This window comes from Lactuca virosa, chromosome 9 (genome assembly GCF_052849685.1).
Source record: "Lactuca virosa cultivar CGN04683 chromosome 9, Lactuca_virosa_CGN04683_v6, whole genome shotgun sequence".
NCBI classification, from domain to species: Eukaryota; Viridiplantae; Streptophyta; class Magnoliopsida; order Asterales; family Asteraceae; genus Lactuca; species Lactuca virosa.
This window is the reverse complement of record NC_136434.1, coordinates 306,484,141-306,508,746: the sequence shown is the minus strand read 5'-3', so window position 1 is coordinate 306,508,746 and position 24,606 is coordinate 306,484,141. Positions and strand designations below refer to the sequence as shown.

The following is a 24,606-nucleotide window of genomic DNA, read 5'->3' as shown; positions in this document are numbered from 1 at the left end:
TGCTATATTGATATTAACCCCAAAATATTTTATTAAAAAACTATTATTTTACAGTTTTTATAAAAATAAATTCAAACCTATCCCTATATAAAATTAACTAAAACCTCAAACATCATAATTTAGGGGGTGTTTGGATAGGAAAAAAAGAGGGTGCTTATTGCTTATTGTTTATTCCCATCACAATAAGTTAAGTTTAAGTGTTTGGATAAAATTCTTAAAAATCAGCTTATTATATTAGGAATAAACTAAATAAGCTAATTTTAATAAGCATCTCCCCTTTGCTTATTGTTTATTGCTTATGCTTATTCCCACAACAAATAAGTTAATCCAAACACCCCCGCTATAAAATAAAAATACCGTGAATTGAATTTACATGCTACCTCCACCCGAACCCTAAGACCCTCAGTTTATGCAAAAACTTTTAAGGGGTCCACATATTTAGCCCAAGATTTTCAAAACTAAACACAAAAACAATCTTGTAACTTTAAAACTTAGGCCCTGTTTGTTTACCTCTTAATTGAAAAATTAAGAGGCTAACCTCTTAAAAATTCAGATATGACTTGTTTGGTACCCTCTTAAAATACACATTAAATGACTTCACCCCTCATATGAAAAAAAAAAAAGAAAAAAAAAAAAACGCAGCTGCCCTTAAGTTCTCGCTCTTTCTTTTTTTCTCAAAATCACGCCTCACTCCTTTCTTCTCATCAACACGCACACACAAACCTCCATCGATCTATCGAAGTTGTGTTCCCTCCCCGTCTTCGCAGTCGTCGGCCTCCTCTCCGTCTCCAGCTCCGACTGCTAGGCCACAGCACCTCCGGCACCACCTCCAATTGCTACGCCACAGCACCTCCGGCTCCACCTCCGACGACTTGTGCAACGACTTCTACAGGTAATATCATGCCTTCGGTCTTTTATTCTCATCAACACACACACAAATAACTTCTGAAATCAGTGATTACTCAGATGTGCTATCGTTTTCTGATACCGATGATTTTTGCAAGTTTATGTTTCCCTGAACTGGGTGATTTCATAGAAAATTTGTTGTTTTTTTCTTTTATTTTTTCTGAAATCAGATGGCGTATAGTTTTGTTGTTTCCCTGAATTGGGTGATTTCATAGAAAATTTGTTGTTTTTTTCTTTTATTTTTTTTGAAATCAGATGGCGTATAGTTTTATGCAATCGCAGGGTTTTTTTTTCCTTCGTTTTTGCTGTGAAATCTTGTTTCTTTTTGTTTTTTCTTGAATTTTTTTGAAAATCTTGCTGATTTCTTGTTTCTCTTCGTTTTTATTGTGAAATGTTGCTGAAATATGTGAAAAACATTGTTGTGAAATCTTGATTTTTGTTGTTTCTCTTGTTTTTCTACTTTCCAACAACAACAAATGAAGTATTTTTTTTTCTTTTGATTTGTTGTTTTTCTGAAATGATGCTATGAAAGTATGCTTATTAATTCTGAAAAATCTGTGAAATCTTGTGAAACTATGCTGAAATCTGTGAAATTGATTATTAACATGTTATGGATTCACTAAATGAAAGTATGATGCTATATCTTGAACATGCGGTGTCTATTAGTGGAGAAGATTCATACCAAGCATTCATTAACATCATATTTATTATGGATTGAAGTAAAAAAATTATGGTTTACACGGAAAGGGTATTTTGGGGAATAAGTGAAAATTAACAAGAGAATAGAAGATTTTTACTTTTTTAGATATGTTTTAGGTTATCATTGTTTTGGAGCTTTTAATTGTTTTGGGTACAACAATTAAGAAATAGGTTTGTTATTTGTGGTATAATCTTTGATTTTCTTGTATTATTGTAATTAGTTGCTTTGAGTATAATCAAGTAATGATAGAGGTATGTTTGATTTGGATAAATGTTTAATTTTCATTTATGTTTAATTTAGATTTTATATGGTGTTTTTATATTTTTTTTATAATTATTCAAGTAGTTGATTCGGTTATTTTATAAACAAAAACGTTAAATTCAACAAAAAATAACACAGAAGGGTAAAATTGTCATTTTTATAATTCAGCACTGTAATTCAGAGGTTTCAACCAAACAGTATTTGAAAATTCAGATCTTAAAAATTCAGACCCTCTTAGAAATTCAGACCTCTTAAAAATTCAGCTCTTAAAAATTCAGATCCTGCCAAACAGCCCCTTAGTTGCAGCAGAAACCCCCAATACCCCTTTCCTCATCGGCAGTTCAACACCGACGTTTTCTAATAGTCGTCGGAGACCATGGGCTCTCCGATAAACAATTCCAAAGGAGATGAAGTCTGCACTACTAGCGATACAAACAACGCGTTTTTTGACGTCTATGGCCCCCAGGTTCTTTCAGTAATCTTCATTTTTTTTTTCTTTAAACTGGCAGATGTATTAACCTAATATACTACTATATGCCCAAAAAGACCGACTTTAATGGCTTATTACTAAAACTGTTGTTATTGTTTCATAAAAAAACATTAAGATTGATAGCTAAAAAGTACCATATTTGGGAGATTTCACAAGGAAAAGAGGTCTTGAGAAGAGCTGAATGACTGAAATAATCGATGGGCATATACTGAGTTAAATTTTGATGTTTCACATTTGCTTCTTTTGGTTGTGGTGTATTATAACTTTTATCGTGGATGTAATACAGGCAAAAGCAGGTGTTGAGTTTAAGACCCCAGAAGCGAATTCAACTCTTAACTTGGAAGTGAGTTTCAATAATCACATAAGACCTGTTTGTTAAAGTCTTGTCCCAGAACAAATGCAGCCATAAAGTTTTACAATAAGTTACATAGTTTAGTCATTAAAGTTTAAATGTTTTAAGATTTGGGTTTATGTAAACTTAACAGGATGTTCAGGGGCTTATAACATGGGTACTTGCTGAAGGATTCATGCCATCATGGGTTTTCATTAAGGTTGTGACCCTTCATTCTTTTCCTTTTCTAATAGAGTTTATTCAATGTAGGATCTTTTGCATATAAACAAATGAACAATGTTTTTGTTTAAAAAGATTAGTTTTTCATTTGCAGAATAAGCCTCTGATTCCAAAAGTGGTTATGCTTTATGTCCCTGGTCTTGATGCAGCAATCTACCTCTCACAGTCTAAAATACTACACAGCTTAAAAGAATGTTGTGGCATCCCAAGGGCAGTGTTAGCGCCCAGGTTGGTGTTTTGACATAATTGCCCCTTCACTTGTTTATTGAATATAACTAATAACTATTCTCATAGACTCATAGCAATCATGTTTTAATCTTTTCACAGCTGTGTATCAGATGGAATGCAGACTATAGATGCTCTTCTTACATGTAAGGTTAAGAGAAAAAGAGAAGCAGATACATTTACAAAGAAATCTAGACCTATATCTGAACAAGGTAACAAATTTTTTAAGTTCACTCCAAGGACATTTTGGTCATTTTGCCCCTGTAAAAATGCTATGCTAATGCAACTATTTGCTATACTTAATTTATTTATGGATGATATAAGACATGTTTATACGTATTTGCATAATAATCAAAAGATTTTGGTAGATATTAATTAGCATGTGAAATTGAAATAAGAATAATTGTTATTTGATATTTATTCAGGAACATGGCCTATTCCTGATGATTTGGCATTTTCTGAGCTCATGAAAAGCATCCCATTTCCAATTTCCTATTATACCCTTACCACAAAGGAATTAGAAGATAATGGATACATCCATGATCAATCAGGTTACCAGATTCTTCCTCTTGTATTTCTTTGTTTACATTGCTTTTAATTTATCAATCGATAGTTTTTGCTTAAAACAAATGTTTCAGGTCTTAACTTTTGACTGTTTTATTTCAGATTTTCTCTCAACTCTTCCTGCAACATCTGGAAAACCCACCCATGAAATAGTGGGAGTTGATTGTGAAATGGTAAGGATTTTGTTAATTGTTACAAAGATTTAATTTAATAATAATTTTGGTGAATACCTTTTCATTTATATTGTTTCATGAAATATTTCAGTGTATCACAAATGAGGGATTTGAGCTTACAAGAGTAACACTGATAGATTTTAAAGGACAGGTAGCTTAAAATTTGAGCTTCCTCATTCCATAATGTTTAAATTTAATCATGCTTTAATCTCTTATCTCTTATTATAATAAACAAGTAGCTGAAATAAAATACAAAGTTTATCCATTAAGTCAAAAGAAAACACCTATATATATATATATATATATATATATATATATATATATATATATATATATATATATATATATATAGTCTACTGAATTAAGTTTTATAAAACTTAACCTAATCATCTTACAATAAAGTTATGGTGTATTTTTCAGGTTTTGTTGGATAAATTGGTTAAACCAACAAATGCAATAACTGATTACAACACTAGGTACTTTCTTCTATTTGAATTTCCACATAAGCAAACCAATTAAATCTTTTTATATGTATATAATATTAATAAGAGGTTTCTGTATTCAGGTATAGTGGAATAACTAGTGAGATGTTGAATGGAGTCACAACAACTCTAAAAGACATTCAGGTTTTCCGTTTTTTAAATTCTATTGTCTAGTTTTTTAAATTAATCAACAATTACCAATTACTAAATACTAATTACTAAACCATGGTTTAATTTCAGGAAGAGTTTCTACAGATAGTTAATAGAGAAACGATTTTAGTTGGACATTCATTGGAGAATGATTTATTGGCTTTAAAAATCTGTCATAATTTGGTGATTGACACTGCTGTTTTATACAAGCATTCGCGAGGTGGGACCTACAAAATTGCACTTCGTGTCCTCACAAGGAAATTCCTTGAGAGAGAAATACAAGGTTCAGGAAATGGACATGATAGTATTGAGGATGCAAAAGCTGCAATGGATCTAGCCTTTTTAAAGATTAAAAATGGTAAAAAAATTTAAAACTCTTGTACTCATTTTTTATTCTTTCTTTTAACTATGTATCAAATATATTGTCCCGATTACTTAGACCAATTTAATCAGACATATTAGGGTTTTATGGGTTTAGAATTTGGCCACAAAAGTTTCTTATTTTAGACTTTGGCCACAAAAGTTTGTTACTTTAGACTTTGGCCACAAAACTTTCTTATGTTGGCAGATTTGGTTCCTAGACTTTGATACATTTGCACTTTCCACCCCCTACTTTGTAAAATGTCAGTTTTACCCCTCTCAAATCTGAACACCTACATTTTCCACCCCTTTACCTTTTGTATACTGGCAAATTTGCAGGTTTGACATGTTTGGTCCATACATAGAAAGTAAATTACAAGAACGGTCCCTGTAATTTACAGAATAGGTCCCTGTGCAGAATTATATTTACAGGAATGGTGTGTATGTTAAAAAAATTACATAATGCCCCTTCCTAATATCAAATTTACAAAAGTGAGGTTTGAATTTGTTCCCTACATAGAAAATAAATAACGAAAACAGTCGCTGTAATTTACAGAAAAGGTCCATGTGCAGATTTGTTTTACAGAAAAGGTCCATGTGTTTTAAGACTTACGTATGTTGGCAGGTTTGGTCCCTGTGTAGAAAATAAGTTACTAAAACTGTCCCTTTAATTTCCAGAAACAGTCCACATTTTAAAAAAATTACAAAAATGGTCCTACCTAATACAAAATTTACAAATTACACCCTCGCAAGGCGGGGGTAATATCACCCTAATTTTATATAAAACAAAAAGTGTTAACCTATCATTCTTTTGGCAACTGGCAATGATGAGATCTCATAGTTGAAAATTTTTCACTATAGTTTTTATGTTCAGTATAATTTATCCACTTGTTTTTTTTGAAACAGGGCCTGATTTTGGTCGACCTCCATCATTTACAAGGAAAAAATTTCTTACAGTTTTGGGTGACTCTGGGAAGGCCTCATCTTTTATTGATAATATATCAATAGTGAAAAGATATGCTTCAGAATCATCACATTCCATTCCTGTGACTTGTGATGATGAAGCTCTTTCGAAAGCCATTAAAGAAGTACTTTACTTACTTATCCTATAATTATGGGCTAAATGCAATAAATAACAATGTACTTACATTTACATATGTATTGGAGGCTATTACTTTAACCATTTAATTAACCACAGGTAAAAAACGAGAAAGTACATTTTGTGTGGGCCCAGTTTACAGAACTGAGTAGTTATTACAAGAAACAAGCAGATGATGACGTGGCATTGAATACCAAAGTGGCTGAGATGATAGCTTTGCTTACTTGTAGTAATAACAAGTCCAAGGCTAGAAAAAGCATCAAGTACACAGTCACACCTGATTTGAAGCAAGTTCTTAATCAATTGAATTCCAGAATAAAAAACATTTACTCCAATTTACCTAACAATGCCATGCTAATAGTTTGCTCAGGTCATGGAGACTCTGCAATTGTTCGAAGGTACAATTTTTTTACCCATACATATATTGTTTTTACCTATATTGGTAAGAACAAGTCGAAACATATATTTTTGAAGTAGCATTTATAGTAAGGGTTTTTATTTTTTTAATTGTTATTTTGTTATGTGCATGTGAATGTGGATGGATGGATGAAGATTGAGGAAAATGCTTGCAGAGAAGGCGGACATAAACATGCCTCGGGAACATCTTGTAAAGGTCTTGGAAGAGTTGCAGGCTCAGGCTGAAGTAGGTTTGTGTTTTGTTGGGGTCAAACATTGATTGTCAACCGGTCAACATCCGGCCCTTTTGGTGTTTTAATTTTGAGGGTGGGTGAGGTTGTGTTCTATAGAAAAGCTTAAATTAAATTTGGATATTTAAAAAAAAGTGTATAATAGGCCTTGAATTGTGAAGAATGATAACTATATCCATGGTGACTTGTCATTTCCATGAAACAAAACTTGCTCTTCGGTTGTCAGTATTTTTGCAGAAAAAGAAACATGTGGGGGTTTTGGTTTTTTGTGGGCACTTAACTCTTAGGCTGGAGGGAGTGGCCCTCGCTAGGGACTCGCCTCCAGCTCGCTAAGATCGCCAAAGCCATTCCGTTCAAACTCGCTAAGGTCGTCGCCAAAAGTGGCTCGCTAGTCATGTAGCGAGAGGAAAGAGAGAAAGAGAAGGGAAATGGATTTTGATTGGCTTGCTGCTTTTTTCTTTTCCTTTTATTATTATTTTTTTAAATAAAAATAACACAATATTTGATGCTACCACTCCCTACTAAATGTTAAGATTAGGTGCTAAATGAAGAAAAATGAAATGACAATTAAAAAGCTGACGTGCCAAGGTGCTAGGAGGGTTACCACTCCCCTTAGCCTTATGTGTAATAAGACATGATGACATATTTTCCCTTTTTCTCTATTAGTCATTATAACATAATTTCCAGCTGTCAGCATGCGTTAGTAAATATATAAATGAGAAAGGAAAAGCCAAAGTAAGTTATTATCTTCGCCTCTATAGCCTTAACTAATGTCTGTTTACACTTTACACAAAGGATTTTTCACAGTTTCTCCCCATTTTTGCATGTTTCTTAGTCAAATATGCAATGGGATGTCGTTCTATAACCACAATATATCATGTAGCATATTTAACAAGATAACATGGTTGCATAATATGTGTAGGTTACATAAAACGGCAAATAATGACAATTTATCATATAAATAAGCATTCAACAATGAGTCAAAAAGTTGTTATACATTTTAATCTAAAATGAACAATTTGCATGTTTGTTTGTTACCCAAAAAGGGCTTTACAAGCTTTCTAAGACTGTTTTGAAGGATGAGAATAAGGACACTCACACACAAGAGACAAGAGATGAGGAGGGGAGTCTTTGTCCCACATTTTTATTTTATCTCATTCACTCGCTACCAGTCTAATGCATGCCAAACACACGGTACAAACAAGGCTTTCTATTTCTATGGACGTAAAAGTCTCAAGTGGCCCCCGACAACATAGAGTGAAGCAACTCCATTATCATTATTATGCAACAGTTGTCTCCAAAAACTGTTCCATGCCCTCAAAGGCAAAGGCCTTATACTTATCCCCCCTTCAACCACATGTTCCTTCATTTTCTGATTCACAAACAAACCTCTTGCAGCAAAACCCATGAGGTCAATCCCAAAGCCTTTGTAAGAAGATTCAACCTTAAAATACTCCTCGTGATCCTGTTTATTGCTATTATTATCATTATTATCATCAAAATGTTGAACAACATCGTCGGTTTGCACTTGAAGTAACTTGTCAAGTTGTGCTTTTAGTTTAATGAGACGATCACCAATCCTTGTAGAGACAACATCGTATAGATTTCCCCTTGGAACAGTGTTGTCCTGTTCCAAGTCTCGTACATCTTTGAAGTCGATTGGATCACCCACAAGTACCGTCACCTAAAAATTTCACACCGATTAGAAACATGAATAGTGTTTTTTGCAACAGGACAACACATGACAAGACAAACAGAACATGACATGACATGACAGAACAGGTTCCAAATATTTGTACCGTTTTGCCAACCCTAGGAAACGAGGCTCCAACAGGCATCATCTCTTGCATCCCTGCATGCACAAATGGAATAACCATCGGGGCATTGTCTGCATCCAAGATTAACCTATGGAAGAATTTTCAAATTTAGTAAACAATTATGGCTAATTCAACTTTAATTCAAAAATAACCCTTTGAATGAAAAATTATAGCATCCAAGATTAACAATGTGGAAGAATTTTCAAATTTTTTGTGTACTTATAGCATGGTACATTCATTTCTTCATATTGAAGTACTTTGAATTCTCTTTCTTATTAGGATACCATGCTTTGAAAAAACTATCCAATTATAGCAGTGAAAATTGCTTTGTATTGGATGACATTGTTATAATTTGGTAGATTTATTCAAAGTAGAATGTTCTATGGTAAGAAATGAAAGTAGGATGCTATAATATTATAAACAAATCAATAAAAGTACCTTTTCTATTTCTTGCATTTAACCCTTAGGCCTTAACCATATTGAGTATTGGATAAAGACAACAAAAAGGCGACAATTAACCATATTTAGGTCAGACAAACAATAAAAAGCCTTCCACTTGAAAACTAAAAGCTAAATGGTTGATCATGAATTCTTGATCACCTCACACAGTCTACCTACACTAGACTTCCCTTCCCTAATTGTTTTGTTGGCTCTACCCTTGTTTGATAGTTGCTGATTGAGTCAGATCTGACTGAGTCATACCAGACCCAGTCTCTTACCACACCCAGTAAGAAGATAAGATTAGGCCTTAGGCAATAGGCATATAAGAGAAAATGAGATCCTAACCTTGCAGCGCCTCTCTTTATAGAACCCATAGTTGATCCACCATCTCGGGAACGACTGCCTTCAGGGAATATGTGGACCCACCCACCTCTATTTAGTTTTGCAATGGCAACATCCATACCCTAACCAAAAATTAACCATATGAGAATGAATGCATCTCCAATTAGATGTTTTTTTGATAGGTCAAATATAACTAATCAACCCCAGAAAAGAAATTAAAGGATCATTGCACAAGGAAAAAAGCACGTGAACCCATACCTTCTGATAAATTCCTTCACCACGAGAGACAGGAAGAACTTTAACACACTTAAAAAATGCAGAAGTGAGTGGATTACGGAAGCAACGATCAGTAGCACAAAGTGTCCATCTCAAGTTACGAGCATCCAAAAGAAGACTTTTAGGAAGAAGTGCAGCAATAACCAATGGATCATCCATGGAAGCAATATGATTGCTTACCTACATTTATTAAACAACCCATTCAAGGATATGTAGAAGAATGATGAAAAAACAACATAGCACAATGTTCATCATTGGCTTACTGTGATAAGTGGTGTCTTATCAGGTCTGTTGAGCAATCCTTGTTGTAATTTTTCACCTCCATATATCTGCAATACAAAACAAGAACTACTTCCAGCATTTGTTTTTGAGGTGATTACAAATTAGGAGACTTAATTGAGATCATTTCATTTACCTGGACATGATTTAGTCCATGCATGAAAACATGGCAAACATTTCCAATAACAGGAACAGCAACAGCCTGAAGTATTTGGGTAAGAACTGAATCCTCTTCTGTATCAAACTCTTTGCTAACTGCAGATTACATATTAAAAAAAACACAGTTGATTTACTTTTGCTAATCATATGTGCTAGATACAGAAAAATGCACTAACATCATGACATGTACTCTATATCTAGAAGTTTAAAGGAGTGTTTGATTTACTTTGCTAATTATATATAGCTTCTTCATCACCTTCACAAAATCAACAAGGATTGTGTACTGTTGTTCATGTGTTAATCATATAGGTTTAGCTGATAGATTTATAAGCAAATGACTTCAACAATAATGCCCATTTTCACTACCATAAAATGAACTGCAATTCTTGTACACAAGAAATTCTAAAACGATTTCATATATCTTGAACATTACCACTTCTGATTACACATGTGTTCCTTATGTCCCACATCAATTCATATACGCAGGTATCACCTTAGGTCAAGAAAAAAATTATTGCCATAAAATAAGATTATCTTACTGATTCTTTCAATTCACGCAGATAAAAGTTACTGATATGAATTATGGATACAGGCAGGCAATTCAATTGTAGTAGGTTTTAGCCGAACCTCTTTTACGGTATAAAGTGGAAGAAGTGGCTAATGTTTGACTTCGGAAATGGCGAAAGCGTTGAAGCCAGGGTTGCGTCGCAGAGGAAACGTACCCACTGGACCTATGTCGGCGACGGTGTTGGTCGACGACGACTCGGAAACGATCTCTGAGGCGGTGTTGTAGACATAGCGCTCTGTCTTTCCACCGATCTTCCTTCTGGAACCAACGACCCTCCATCGTTATCAGATTAATGCTCAGGGAAAGAGTTAGGGGGGATAGTGCACAGGAAAGTTGAGTGAGACTGGCCTTTTAGGTTGTTTGTTTGGTTTTTTTCTTAGGAAAAAAAAATCGTTTTGCAGGTAAACTGCTTGTAAATACTGAGGAAAACTAATCGTTGATTCGTTTCACGGAATAACTCAAATTCTGGTGTTTTATTTTATGAACGAACTGTGTCGTGACGACGGTAAGTCGGTAAGGCTATCCGGTATGCTAATGGGTGGGGCAAGTAGGCGACTCTATTAAAGGCTTGGGGCCAAAAACTCAAATCTGTCATGTAGTATATAAAAAAAAAATTTATTTGTAAAATTAAAAAAACAGTTGTTGAAGAGTTCAGTTGACATTGGAGCTTTACTCTAACTTTGGTCAAATCCTTTTTGCTTTTCTTTTAACCTTTAGAAAAAAATTATAGAAAGATTTTTATAAAACACTTCGTAAAGTTGTTGTAATGATAACGGTTGTTTCATGTTTGTACATATTTGAAATATATCAAGATTTCTTAGTTAATAAACAAAGTTGTTTAATTAGTAGTAATCCTTTGTTTCCAACTAGTAGAGAAAAGCATTGTTTAACTCAAAACAAGAAAAGATATATATTATCTTTTATAACGAAAGGTGAACAAAAATATTGATGGTACCAAATCAATACTTGTGTGCTATTTTGGTTTCAGAACTTTTGGTTAGTATTTTTCTCACTTCTAAGCTCAAACTAAATCTATTTTCTCGAACTGAATTACTTTTGTGCCATTTTGTTTCGGAACTTTTGGTTCAATACCAGTTCTGTCCCACTGTTCCAGTATCGATCTCACCCTTATATATAACCATAAAATGTTTATGTATTTAACAATAAAATATAACTGAAATTAATGTATTTTCACATAAACCGATCTAAATTGCATTTTTAATTTGTATCCATCCTGTTGTGGGTCTGGTCAAGGCCAAGGTCAAGGTCAGAAACCTTGTGAGGTGAGCACACGGGTGTCTAGAGAGATCTTCCATCCAATATGACAGTTCCAATTCCAATATATATGGCTACGAGTTTTTTTTTCTTTTTTAAAAATAAGCATGATTCAGTATACAAGTTTTCAACAGTGAAATACTGAAATAAGCCTCCTACTCTGAGGATTCGGTAATAATGCCATATATCTAAGTTATGTTGTAGAACACTATCCGGCACAATTTAGTGTAATCTTTGGGTTGGGTTGGGTTGATTCGAAAACAACAGGTTAATCATATTTCTTACAACAGGGAACTTCAATATTCATTCCATCCCTGTCGTCTGTCTGTTCAATCCAATCCAATCCTACACCCAAAATCTGATAACATTAGTTTTTAAGCTGTCAAGAGATTTAATTACAGCATACTTATCAAGGGAAGCAAGGAAGGGCATTTTACCTAGAGTAGAGTAGAGTATAAGAGAATAATCTACATTGCATCAAGAGACTTAATCCCAGCATTCTTATCCCACGCCTCTGGTGGGGCTGCATCTGCCATGATCTTTTCCTGACCACGCCACAGTATCTAAACACCAAATCAAATCAAATCACATGATTATAATATAAATTAAATAAGATATACAATAATACAAAAAATATTAGTGAATTATTAGAACATGGGTTGGGTTTGGGTTTACCTTATCAATTACACCAAACTCTTTAGCTTTGGTGGAATCCATATAAAAAGGCCTTCTCATCACTTGTGTTACTGTCTCCACTGACTGATTTAATCAAACAACAATCAATATAGTATATTATATCTTCATCCAATCCAATTAGTGTTTCTTTTCTTGTGTATTTGTGCAAAAGACATAAATGCCCTCCTCATCCTTTTATCACTCCCTATCTCCACTCTTGTTCCATGTAACACACACAACCTCCTAAGGTTAACTTGACAATTACATGGGATTGAATTAAATTGGACTAGACAAGCTTTCTAGGGCTATTTAAGATGATGAAGATGAGAAGGGTATCAACATCTTTTCCATATTTTTGGGTGATTTTTGTCCCAATCACGGTACAAAGCCTAAAAGAGAGAAGAAAAAAGAGCAATGACTCACATTTTCGGTGTGCTTTGACAAGAGACCAACAAGTGTATCCTTGTTAATGATGACCTGTAAGTAATTATAATTTATAAATAGTAAAAAGGTGAAGTTGGTAAAAAAAAAAAAGCAAATTTAAATGTTAAAACCAACCTCCTTTGCACGTATCAAAACATCACTTCCTGTCATCAATCCAGATGATGGAATACGAGGCTGTTGTATCATAGCTAAAAGTAACATACTCATTACTTCAAATACAAATACAATAAATAAAGAAAAGATATATAACAAAATATATAAATTATTATATGAGTACCTTTTGCATGTGGCATCATAAATCTTTTCCCTTTACTCCCTGCAGCAAGCAATAGACATGCGTGACCAATAGCAGCCCCTACTCCAACTGTATGTATCTGCACATAAAAGGTTGCAAATGATTGTTTGAATGAATATGCATATACTTGTTCAGAGATCTTATAAAAGTTACCTCATTTTTCAATTGCATCATAGCATCATAAATTGCAAAACCTTCTGTCTCCATTCCAACCTAATCATATAAAATCATTCTTTTATCAAAAGATAGCAAACTACTTTTATTGATTTATGATGACATCAACCCAAAACATGCAAGCTAAAAGAAGGAAGCTCAAGAAAACAAACTCACTGATTCACCATCATCACGAGTAGTTCCTGTAGAATTTATATAAAGATATATAGGCTCTTTGGGATCCATCCATTGAAGATACATTAACTCTGCAATGATCAGCTCAGTGACAGCTGGCACCAACTGATACATAATCATACAACGCCTCCATAAGTCTTTATGTATAGATAGATATAGCAACATACTTTTGTTGATTTATTTATTATAGCATCCTACTTTCATTTCTTCCCATAACTCTAATAGAAAGAAAAGAAAATTGGATGCTATTATAATAACAAATAAATGGAAGTAAGAACAAGAACAAGCTACCCACTGGCATGCCAAGGTACACTATTCTTCCATGGAGAAGCAATGATGGAAGGTCTGGAGGTGGCCTTCTTGGCCTGTGTTCATTGTAAGAGACAGATCTTTCCACCTATTAGAAAAAATTATGATTATTTTGTTATTGATTTAAGTTTTATCAAGTAAAATGTAATGCAAACAATTAAGATATTATTAACCATCACACAATTAAGGGAGAATTTACTAATGATAAAAGGTGATTCATCCCTAATATGGTCTCCATCACATCGCATGTCATGATTAAACACTTGTTTGAACGACATTCCTATGATTGGGTACTTTTTTTTCAAACTACAATGATGTAATAGAAAGAAATGAAATTAGGATGATGTAATAAACAAATCAATGAAATTACATTTCCATTTCTTGCATATAACCCTATCATCAAAAAGGGCTAGAAAGAAATGAAATTAGGATGATGATTAAACACTTGTTTGAACGACATTCCTATGATTGGGTACTTTTTTTTCAAACTACAATGATGTAATAGAAAGAAATGAAATTAGGATGATGTAATAAACAAATCAATGAAATTACATTTCCATTTCTTGCATATAACCCTATCATCAAAAAGGGCTAGAATTACAATGAGCCCATGGATATGTGTCAAAAAAGCTATAAGAAAAATATGGCACATGTGAAGAACCTTGGTTCCATGTCAAGGCTCTCACTTTCAGAAACAAATCTCAGAACCAACTGCTTGATTTGTGTAAAGACTTGAAATTCATATCGTTTCAACTTTGGTTTTACAATACGTTCTTTATTCATCCTAGAATAATACAACAAGCAACATCCTTAGTTTCTATAAGAGCAGAAATAAGGCACTACAATGTGTTTTCCACTTGTATTTAAGGGAAGGCCCCATGTAATTCGTTAACAGTAGAACCAGTTTCTAAAACACAACCCAAAATATAAAGTATACTCCATGATTAGTGGTTTTTAAATGCACGAGATGTAAATACCTTGTCTATTTGCTCAAAATTGAGCTAGGGCTAGTACTAGTTTAGCAACAGGTTATAAAACGACTACAAGGATATACGAAACAAACACACAAAATTAGGTAATAACTAATAAGAAATAGATGTTACGTACGGTAGCGGGAGTAGCCATGAGCGTTGGAGAGTCAAAAAGGTCCAAGTACGGCGGCGTGTCGGAGTTAACCGGTCGATTAAGGAGATTTTCCGGTGAATTAGCGGCCAGTGATGCGAGTTTGGAAAGAAATGGATCTTTAGGGTTTAGCGGAGGCAACGGAGCTTTGATACTGTTTCTAGCGAGCAGTGAACAGTGGGTCTTAACCGTGGTTCGTCGGAACCACGGCGATGAATAAGAAGCGGGGGGTGAACAACAAGGGATTGTAGAAGACGCCATCGATACGCTCAAGCCCGTGGACATCTGTGGGTGCGCACAGAAGAGGAGCTTCTTCTTAAGGAAGTAATAAAAAGGCAAGGATTTGGATATTGTATCATGAGAATATATAAAGATAAGAGTTTTTATGTAATTTAACTTTTTGGAAAATCTTCGAAAAAGTAATATAATTTAACCTAATTTACGAAAAAATCTCAAACTAAAATTTGTTTACAAAAAAACATGAATTATCGGTAAAAATGACGATTTGACCCTTTTTCCCGGTTTACCTGTTTCATTAAAGTCTCATTATTTAAACCTAATTTACGAATAAGTCTTAAACTAAAATTTAGTGATGATTTGACTATTTTCTCCATATAACATATATTTTATCGGTTTCATTGTTGACTTGGACACCTGGTCATTAAATTAGCTGATAAGATGAATGCGATGAGTTATATAATGCTACGTTTACTGTAAAATTTGATATCCATCTCATGGGCTCATTTATAACTATGCATTTAGGTCAGCAATGAAACCAATAAAATATATGTTTCCAGGAAAAAAAAACAACAGGAAATGAGTTGATGTCTGATGAGATGAATATATTGAGTTACATAAGTTTAGATAGACAATTAGAAATTTCTTATAAACGTAAAAATAACGAAGTTGTTGCTAGTTTATGTAATTATTGCAGTCTTCGTTGGATGTATTTTATATTCTAAAAAATATACAATGCATCAGGATATCAAGTTTTATGGTAAACATAAAATTATATAACCTAACATATTCATCTCATCAACTCATTTAATAACTAGGCGTTCATGTCAACAATGAAATCGGTAAAATGTATGTTACATGGAGAAAAGGGCAAAATCATCACTAAATTTTAGTTTGGGAGTTAATCGTAAATTATGGTAAAATAATGGGACTTTAATGAAACCGGTAAACCGGGAAAAATAGGTTAAATCGCCATTTTTACCGGTAATTCATGTTTTTCTGTAAACAAATTTTAGTTTGGGATTTTTTAGTAAATTAGGGTAAAATTTTAGGACTTTTTCGAAGATTTCCCTTTAAATTTATGTAAACCCTCATATAAAACTTTACATTTACATGTAATTGATACTTATATATATATTATATAGGGATGAGCTTTAGAATTGTTCGACCCGGAATCGGACCGGAACCGAAATCAAAATCAGAATTGGTAATAAGGTCTGGTTACCAGTTCTTCATTATGAAAACCAGTCTCTGTTCTAAAAATCGGAACCGGTTTGACATTTTTTCCATTTTTTAAAATACGCATGACTCATTCATATGAAGTCGGAATCACTTGATTTTTTTTCTAACATGTAATTTGGTGTTTGTAATTCATTTTAGGCTGTACAAACGTATATTTTAGTTAGATATTGAATCAGATACATGACCCGAAAGAAAGAATATCGATGTTGCATTTTTTCTGTTTCAACACTTTTTTTTAATCTTTCTCCTTTTTTTAAATATGCATAACTCATTCGTATGAAGTCGAAATTACTGAATTTTTTTTCAACATGTAATTTGGTGTTTGTACTTCATTTTAGATTGTACAAACACATATTTTGGTTAGATATTGAATCGGCTATAGGCCTTGGAAGACAACATATCAATGTTGTGTATTTTCTGTTTCGGCATTTTTTCTTTTGGAATATGTCCCACTTTTAAAATGTACATAACTCACTCATATGAAGTCTTACTTGATTTTTTTTCTGCATGTAATTTAGTGTTTGTACTTTAATTTAGAATGTAAAAAAAATCATATTTTGGTTAAATATTGAATCAACTACAGACTCCAGAAGATAGCATATCATCTATGTTAGGACATAAATTTGTGGTTTATAATTTGCTTTTCAATGCTTTTATAGTCTTCGGTTTAGGACCGAAATCTCCTTGATCTCGGATGTAAGTGATTTCGGTTTTGGGTATTGGGCTTGGCCTTTGTATTTAGGTCTAGGTATATATAGTGTTATATGAGTCATTCAATTGATCATTCCAAGAAGCACATATCATGTTTTAGAGAGACAGAGAGAACCAAGAGCGTCATTGTGAATTTCATGTACCTGACTATTAATCAATAATAGTGTGCACTGAAGATTAATCATTGTGTTCTTATTCCATATTACATTTTGCATCATTCACTAGATTGGGATTCCGCACCATCATAGTGAAATCGATTGATACATCACAAGATTGGGTTTTACAATTTGTATCAGAGTTAAGGATTAGTATCAATCGAATTGGCAAGATTTTAACCGTTTCTTGGAGTTTTTCTTGGAGTTTCTGGCATTTTGATTTATTTTTGACGAAATTTTGGCTGTTTGTTTTTCGTGTTCTTCATTATTTTAGAGTTTTGATCGAGTTTGGCTTTTAAAACTTGAAAATTTCGTGTTTTTGGCGTTTTTTTTAAGGTCTTCGGTCACAACCCTCGGAGTTCTCAGCGGCAAACCTCGTCTTCGGATAGGGCTTCAAGAGTCTTCGGCGGCTAGCTTCGTTCTCGGTTAGGTCAGATGCGCTCTGATCTCTGCCTCGCTGTTCTCGGTGGCGGCTACTGGTTCTCGGTTTGGTCATGGTTCTCGACCTCGCGTTCTCGGTTAAGGTTCTCGGCCTCGCATTCTCGGTCAGAGTTCTCGGCCTCGCATTCTCGGTCAGAGTTCTCAGCTTCAGTGTTCTCGGTCTTGGCTTCGCATTCTCGGTTAGGGTTCTCGGTACTCAAGTTCTCAGTACATCTTCATTTTCAGTTCGTTTCTCGGTCCACGTCTTCGGTCTGCACTTCAGCCCCTCGCATTCTCGGTTAGGTCAACTTCGGTTTTCGGTTTTGAGATCTCGGTTAGAGTCTTCGGTCTACATGATGTCTGTTTATTGCACTAGTTTTAGTCCTACTTTTTAAATATAATTTAGACACACAAAAGGCAGTGTACCTGTCAAATGGTGGCATAGTTAAGCAAGCAGGGTACCGAACACAGGGAACGGTAAATAAACTAACTACTAGAATTATGTTAAAAAACAAATAATAAAAGAAAGGAGGTTTTCTCTAGTTTTTCAAGACTAGAAACTTAAGCACTTATCTAACACTCAAACAAAGCAATTAACCGCTAAAACAAATAAAAATCAACTAAACTCAATATTAAAGGAGACTTTTGTTCAGGTTCGACTTACTTATTCTTATGGTTGATTTTATGGCACGTGCAATGGATTAATTTGTCATTGGCTACCGATTAATGTGATTAGGTTCATGTTCACTATTACTAATCCTTAGAAAACAAACCAATTCAAAAGTGGCCAGTTGGTTAAACTAATGAGTTTCCTAGTTTATTGATTCGGGTTTAGTAAGACTTGTAGTTAGCTAATTAAATTGCTAATTCAATTAACTTCTTGTATGATGGTTCGTCACACAAGCTCACACATTGACTTACCTATTTTATAATTAACCCCTAGTTTCATGTTCACTATTCCTAGGCATATAACATTGTTTTCACATAAATTATACGAGACAAGCAATTAAGAGATGTTCATGCAACTTAATATACTTGATAATTAATAGAAAATAGTTATTGTTAACACATGAGGATCTTTAACAAGCTTAACAAAACAAAATTCACCAAATCAAATTAATCCAAGCCATAAAATCACACCATATTCATAAATTCATCTAGTCTAAACAGAAGTAATGAGTTTCTAGCTCATATCTACAGCAAATAACAAACTAAAAACGAAATCTAATGATTGAAACATGGTTCATGCAAAAGATTAAGATAAAAGTAATGTGTTATTGCCTTTGATCTTCTTCCAAATTGATATCTAAGTTGAAATCTCGAAAACCACAACTCCAAGAACCCTTCTGGCCTCCAAAAATCGTAAAGCTTCCCAATTAATTAGGGTTCGAATGAGAAGTGTTTCTATATATAAGTTATGAAAACAGAGCCAACTCGACGAGTTTGTGACCCAACTCGTCGAGTTGGTCATTAAAATCTTGTGTACGGCAAGTCAGCGTCAAGAATCGCGAACTTTCTAATCAACTTGTCGAGTTTTCTTGGAATCAACATTTTCTCAAAACACTAAAGTCGTCCGAAATTGTGTCTAGTTTTCAGAACATTTTGAATCTCGTCAATCGGAGTTACGGTTCATGAGATATGGCCAAAACACTGACGAGTGGTCAAGTTGTCCAGCAACAACCTTCTTTCTTCAAAATCCAATTTCCAAGCTTCCAATCGCTAGTTTCGCTTCCTTTTCCATCCGAGCATGTCATTGTTGCTGAAAAATGAAATTCTAAACTAACTAAGCACCCTTTCTTCATTAAATAAGATAAAATCAACATAAAGTATTAAGATAATGCATGAATTTTATAACTAAATATGTCCATATCACTACATAATTGGGTTCGCATTTTCGGTCTAGCTTCTCGGTTATTGAGATTTTGGTCCCAAAGCCTCGTATTCGGTTTTTAAGCCTTGTTCTCGGTTCAGAAGCCTTGTTCTTGGTTTTGAGAAGCCTCGTATTCAGTTAGGTTCTCGGTTAGCATTAATTCAACCATCCTTTGGTATTTTTGGTCAGAGAAGCATTTATTTTTGGTAAATAATGAATTCTTACAACAGTACCAATGAGGTTAATGAAGTTTCATGCTCTCAGTCCTGTGAAGCTAAATTTAAACATTATCGTGATCAACATGATTTATTAATTAGGGACATTAAGGACCTTAAATATGAAGGATATACTCTCAAAAAGGCCCAAAAACCTTTAAAAGAAAAACTAGATGCCCAAACCAAAGATCTTAAAAGAATTAAGGAAGAATACAACATTAAATGTGAACACTATGATTATGCTCAAGAAAAGATTGTCAATCTAACTGCTGAACTTGACACATTGAAAATAAAGTTTGAAAATGCATATTTTAATTTTAAGAAATTTGATGTGTCAAGTAAGAAAGTTGAAACTATGATTGAGAAACAATTAAAGTGGAAAGACAAATAGGGTGAGGGTCTAGGATATCATAGCGTTCCACCTCCACTCAATGATAACTATAATCTGCCTCTTGAAACCAAGGAGATAGAGATACTTGCACAATATGGCCAGCCCCCGGTATCAAATTCAGTTAAGAATGAACAATCTGGCCCCACTAATAGTGATGAGGTGAAAGATACTAATGCTTCTACTTCATGTGCAAAGAAAGTAACAATGCAATATGGGAGTGAGCAGGACAAAATTAATCCTAGTTCTACTGAAAATGTTTCAAAAGCATGTGATGATGATACTCCCACTGTTGAAAACTCCAAGCCACAAAAATCTGTCAAGCAGTCTAATAAATGTTCTTGTGCTTGTGCTTGTGGAAGTTCTTCGAAACGAACTTCAGTTGGACAAGAACCAAGTTGCAATATTATTTATATGAAAAGACAGACTTGTTTTAACTATGAGATTCCTGGGCACATTGCTAGAACTTGCCCACATCGTTCGTATGTTCTCTACTACAAACAAGGTAGGGAGAACGCATCAAGGGGGAGACCTTCCAAAAGAAAGCCTTCGAGTTCGCGTTCACGCAATGGTGACTAGAATGATAAAAAGGCCAAGAATCAAACTCTCAAGGACAAGAAGGGAATGTTGGACAAGATGCCAAATTCAAGAGATGGTTCGGTTAAACAAAGATCAGTTAGGTCGAAGTCATCTCAACGATCAGTTTCAAGTTCTAAAACGAGTGTTGAGGCATTCATCCGATCAAACAAGAAATGGATTAAACCGGACTACAGATGGGTACCAAAAGTTTACATTCCTAAATCATCTAATATTTCTAACATTTCTTCATCTTTTGTGTCTGATAAATAGGATATGTCATGGGAAAGAGTATGTTGTGTAGATAGTAATGGTAGACCCAACTTCAAAATGGACTTGGTTCCAAAGACCAACTAATCCCGCACTCTGTGCTGGAGCAGCTATAGAGGAATATCATCAGACTTTGGTAGGTTGATAGTGGTTGTTTCAGACACATTATAAGAGACATCTCTCAACTGCACAACATTCAGAACTCTAAGTGAAGGTATGTGTCCTTTACGGGAAGGAAGGAAGAAAGAAAGGATCACAAATGGGGATCGTCTTTAAAGGCGTGTTGAATCTTGAATTTATTAACTTCGTTCCGAAATTGAAACACAGCTGAGGCTGAATATGCTTTTGCATCTGCTTGTTGTTCTCAGGTCATCTAGATGCAACTTCAATTGTTGATTTACGATTTGAATTTTCTGACTATTCTCTTCTCTGTGATAATAATGTTGATCTTTAATTGTCCAAAAGCCAAATTTTTCTTAAAACCATGCTCGTGCTTATGGGATTTCTTAAGATGATGCGTTTCAAAGACTGAATTTTTTTTTTCAATTTTATTTAGTATTTCTTATTTTCTTCCATTTTTCTTTTGATAATCTTTTGGGAAGTGATATGAAGTTTAGTGTTAGAGGGCAATCTGAAATACGTGTAATGCACTGAAGCTGAATTTTTTAGACTCTGTGTTCAATGTGATGGTAGGCACGAAGGATTCAATATAAAAGGACTAAACACTATTGACAATGAAAGGACTTGACAGTATTAACTCATCTGGACTTAGATAGTTACATTTGGACTGACCATACGATGCTTGGATAGATTGAGCAGTGAGATAAACAAGGGAGCCTGCGAGATACATTAAAGCTACTTATCATCTAGAATTGTGGCTCAACACTTCTTCGACGTACGAACTTATGTCCTTAATTCTGGTGCTGATAGGGTGACTGGGGGGTTCTGATAAAGTAGGTCGGTGTGAAATTGTTTTTCTTTCTTATCCTCTATGTCAGTCATATGTTGCCCCCTTTGTGTGATTGGAAGAGATCCGACCTGGGACGCAACATATGCATCTCTCTTTATGCATCTTTCTATCTATCTATGTCAGTCATATGTTATTCCCTCTGCGTGATCGGAAGATCCGAACTGGGACACAACATATGCATTTTTCTATCTCTCTATCCCTCTATCTATGTTAGTCATATGTTGTCCCTCTGCATTATTGGAAGAGATCTGACCAGGGATACAACATATGCATCTCTATGTCTATCTTCTCTCTTATATAATTGAACACTCACCTAAAGTAAAGAGTTCTTTGGAAATTCCTTGATTACTAGGGTATGTCGTGAAATGGGGAACACGTTCTAGTGCACTTAAAATTGAATTGATCCATGACTAAAGATTGATTGTATATCTCGCTGCTGAATTTAAGTGGACAACAATATCCTTGGTCGTCGTCAGCTACATGGTCTATTTAAGAATATAATTGCAATGTCTTGTCACTTATAATATCTCCAACTTGCAAATATCCTTTGTGTTTAAGTGAACCACAATATTGGTGATTGACCAGAGCTACTCATACAGGTGTGTGCTGATAAAAGATATTAAATTGTTTGACAACTTTTGATCCCAAAAGTTTATGTTTTGTACATTTTGTATTTTATTTTTGTTTTTATTAAATTTGTTCATATTTTTCCTCTATGTCACACCCCAAAACCAGAATGGCGGAAACATTCGGGGGTGGGTGACTTCACGTAGTATCATAACAGTTGAATATTGTAAAGAAAGTAAACACAACCATCATAAATATAATAAAAACTTACATTGTTGCGTGTAATACATGTTTCAAAAGAATATTACAAATATGATGATTTAAAATGTTTTGATAATAGACGTCTTAGCGTTCCTTCTCCAAAAGCTGATGGTTACCTGTATTACTGATTCCCTGAGAAATACAAGTAGTTTTGAAAAAGTGTCAACAATTAGGTTGGTGAGTTCATAAGCATTTTTGTACCGAAATTTGTATGTCCTTTAGTAAAAATAACTGAACGTGTTTTCCAGAAAATCCAATATTTTCTACATAAAGTTTGAAAAGTTCCAAAGGCTGGAGTGCAATAGTATCTTTCGTGCTCAAAAAGTGTATTTATACTCAAATAATGTATTTACTGAATGCATTCAAGAGTCTCGTAAATCAAACTCATTTTAATACTTCCGTGTGAGTTTTATAACCGTGCTATTGACCCAGACTGCCTGTAACAACGTTCTTTAGGCGTTGTAGTGTTATGACGTTTGTCACCCCAGACCTGCCGGTCTAACTGTAGCTAACAGTTTAGGTGCGGGATTGTCAATCCCGTATAGATCTATACACAAGTATCACGCTCTCCCTCCAAGAGATTATGGTTTATAATACAGGACTTGAAATGCGTACTTGTGAGTACGTTGAAGCTGAATGTCTCACAACACTTAGTATTAATAGATTTACGAAAAGAAAAGTCTTTATTTCATGTAGATGAAAGTATTTCAATTTCACAGAGTTTACGTAAAGATGTAATGAATAATCCGTAAACTATACCCATTATAGTTTTTCCGAAAGTGTGTTCCATTTGGTGATAAAAACTCGGTATAATACTTAACGTTGCATGTAAAGTGTATCGTTGATATCGATGTTATTTAACACTTTTAATAATGTAAATGATGTATTTAAATACGTATAAAACGATAAGTTTTTCTCGTATTGTACTTGTATTCCCCCCCCCCCTAAAACATGAAAATACTTGAAAATGTAGGGGTATGAACTCACCTGGAAAGTGTGATGATTCGAAGAAAACGAGATTTTTCTCGGGCGGCACTTCGACCGGAAAGTGGTGAGATTCTCGGGAATCTCGGGGCTTCGGACCTTCGTCGGGACTGAGGTATGAAACCGGGAAGTCGGGATCGTCTCGGGATGCTAAAAGTGGAGTAAAAGTGAGAGAGAAAGAGGAAATGGGAAAGGAAAGTCGGAGGTCTCGCATGGTATTTATAGGTGAGGAAAACTGCCCTCGTACGTTGGGCGTACTCCGAAGTACGCGGGGCGTACCTCGTACGCTGGGCGTACCCTCGTATGCGGGGCGTACGTCAGCGATGATGTCACGGTCTACGGTCTTCGGATGGGACTGTAGTAGAGTATAGGGGCGACGTGGCCGATCCGAGGCCCTCCATTCAGTACGCTGGGCGTACTCCTTCGGATAAGCTTCGTAATGCGTGCCAAAAACTTCAAAAATGCGTAACTTTCGCATACGAGCTCCGTTTTTGACGTTCTTTATATCCACGCGAAGGTGGGAATATACTCTACAACTTTCATTTAGACTTCGTCGGATAATTTTGACTTTATTTTTAATTATATTTTATTTAATAGGCCGGGACAGGATAATTCCGTTAAAATTCCATAACTTCTTTATCCGATGTCCGTTTTCGTCTGTCTTTATACCATTGTACTACTATTGTGGAGACCTTCAACTCTCGTTTAGGTTGTGTCGGCTAAAAATCGCTCGATCGTTATTTCGAGTTTTTAGCTGTCTAC

At 34.6% G+C, this 24,606-nt stretch overlaps 3 protein-coding genes across 5 annotated transcripts; 1 reads left to right on the top strand and 2 right to left on the bottom strand.

The window, feature by feature from the left end:
- The first annotated feature begins 660 nt into the window (after positions 1-660).
- On the top strand, positions 661-6,853 carry LOC145137175 (Polynucleotidyl transferase, ribonuclease H-like superfamily protein). Of its 2 annotated transcripts, XM_079071311.1 has the most exons (15): positions 661-892; positions 2,146-2,333; positions 2,644-2,700; positions 2,843-2,908; positions 3,023-3,156; positions 3,256-3,365; positions 3,579-3,704; positions 3,820-3,890; positions 3,982-4,041; positions 4,311-4,366; positions 4,456-4,516; positions 4,613-4,880; positions 5,789-5,970; positions 6,081-6,379; positions 6,534-6,853. In XM_079071311.1, exons 2-15 carry the CDS (start codon positions 2,244-2,246, stop codon positions 6,655-6,657), a joined length of 1,704 nt encoding a protein of 567 aa, XP_078927437.1. In that variant the 5' UTR covers positions 661-892; positions 2,146-2,243; the 3' UTR covers positions 6,658-6,853. The 2 variants fall into 2 exon arrangements, with proteins under 2 accessions (XP_078927437.1, XP_078927438.1); XM_079071312.1 differs by lacking the exon at positions 2,146-2,333 and having other exon boundaries at positions 662-892.
- A 751-nt stretch (positions 6,854-7,604) lies between these two features.
- On the bottom strand, positions 7,605-10,956 carry LOC145136041 (Phospholipid/glycerol acyltransferase family protein). Its single transcript, XM_079070241.1, has 7 exons — positions 10,570-10,956; positions 9,920-10,038; positions 9,768-9,833; positions 9,487-9,684; positions 9,232-9,350; positions 8,428-8,533; positions 7,605-8,312 (listed from the first exon to the last, which is right to left on the bottom strand). Exons 1-7 carry the CDS (start codon positions 10,787-10,789, stop codon positions 7,845-7,847), a joined length of 1,296 nt encoding a protein of 431 aa, XP_078926367.1. The 5' UTR covers positions 10,790-10,956; the 3' UTR covers positions 7,605-7,844.
- Positions 10,957-11,924: 968 nt separating this feature from the next.
- On the bottom strand, positions 11,925-15,321 carry LOC145136042 (ATP-dependent caseinolytic (Clp) protease/crotonase family protein). Of its 2 annotated transcripts, none has more exons than XM_079070243.1 (10): positions 14,964-15,321; positions 13,843-13,944; positions 13,530-13,652; positions 13,353-13,412; positions 13,182-13,278; positions 13,019-13,092; positions 12,884-12,937; positions 12,461-12,544; positions 12,223-12,348; positions 11,925-12,143 (listed from the first exon to the last, which is right to left on the bottom strand). In XM_079070243.1, the coding sequence occupies exons 1-9, from the start codon at positions 15,261-15,263 to the stop codon at positions 12,253-12,255; spliced, it is 990 nt and encodes a 329-aa protein (XP_078926369.1). In that variant the 5' UTR covers positions 15,264-15,321; the 3' UTR covers positions 11,925-12,143; positions 12,223-12,252. The 2 variants fall into 2 exon arrangements, with proteins under 2 accessions (XP_078926369.1, XP_078926368.1); XM_079070242.1 differs by having other exon boundaries at positions 11,925-12,130.
- Positions 15,322-24,606: the final 9,285 nt, after the last annotated feature.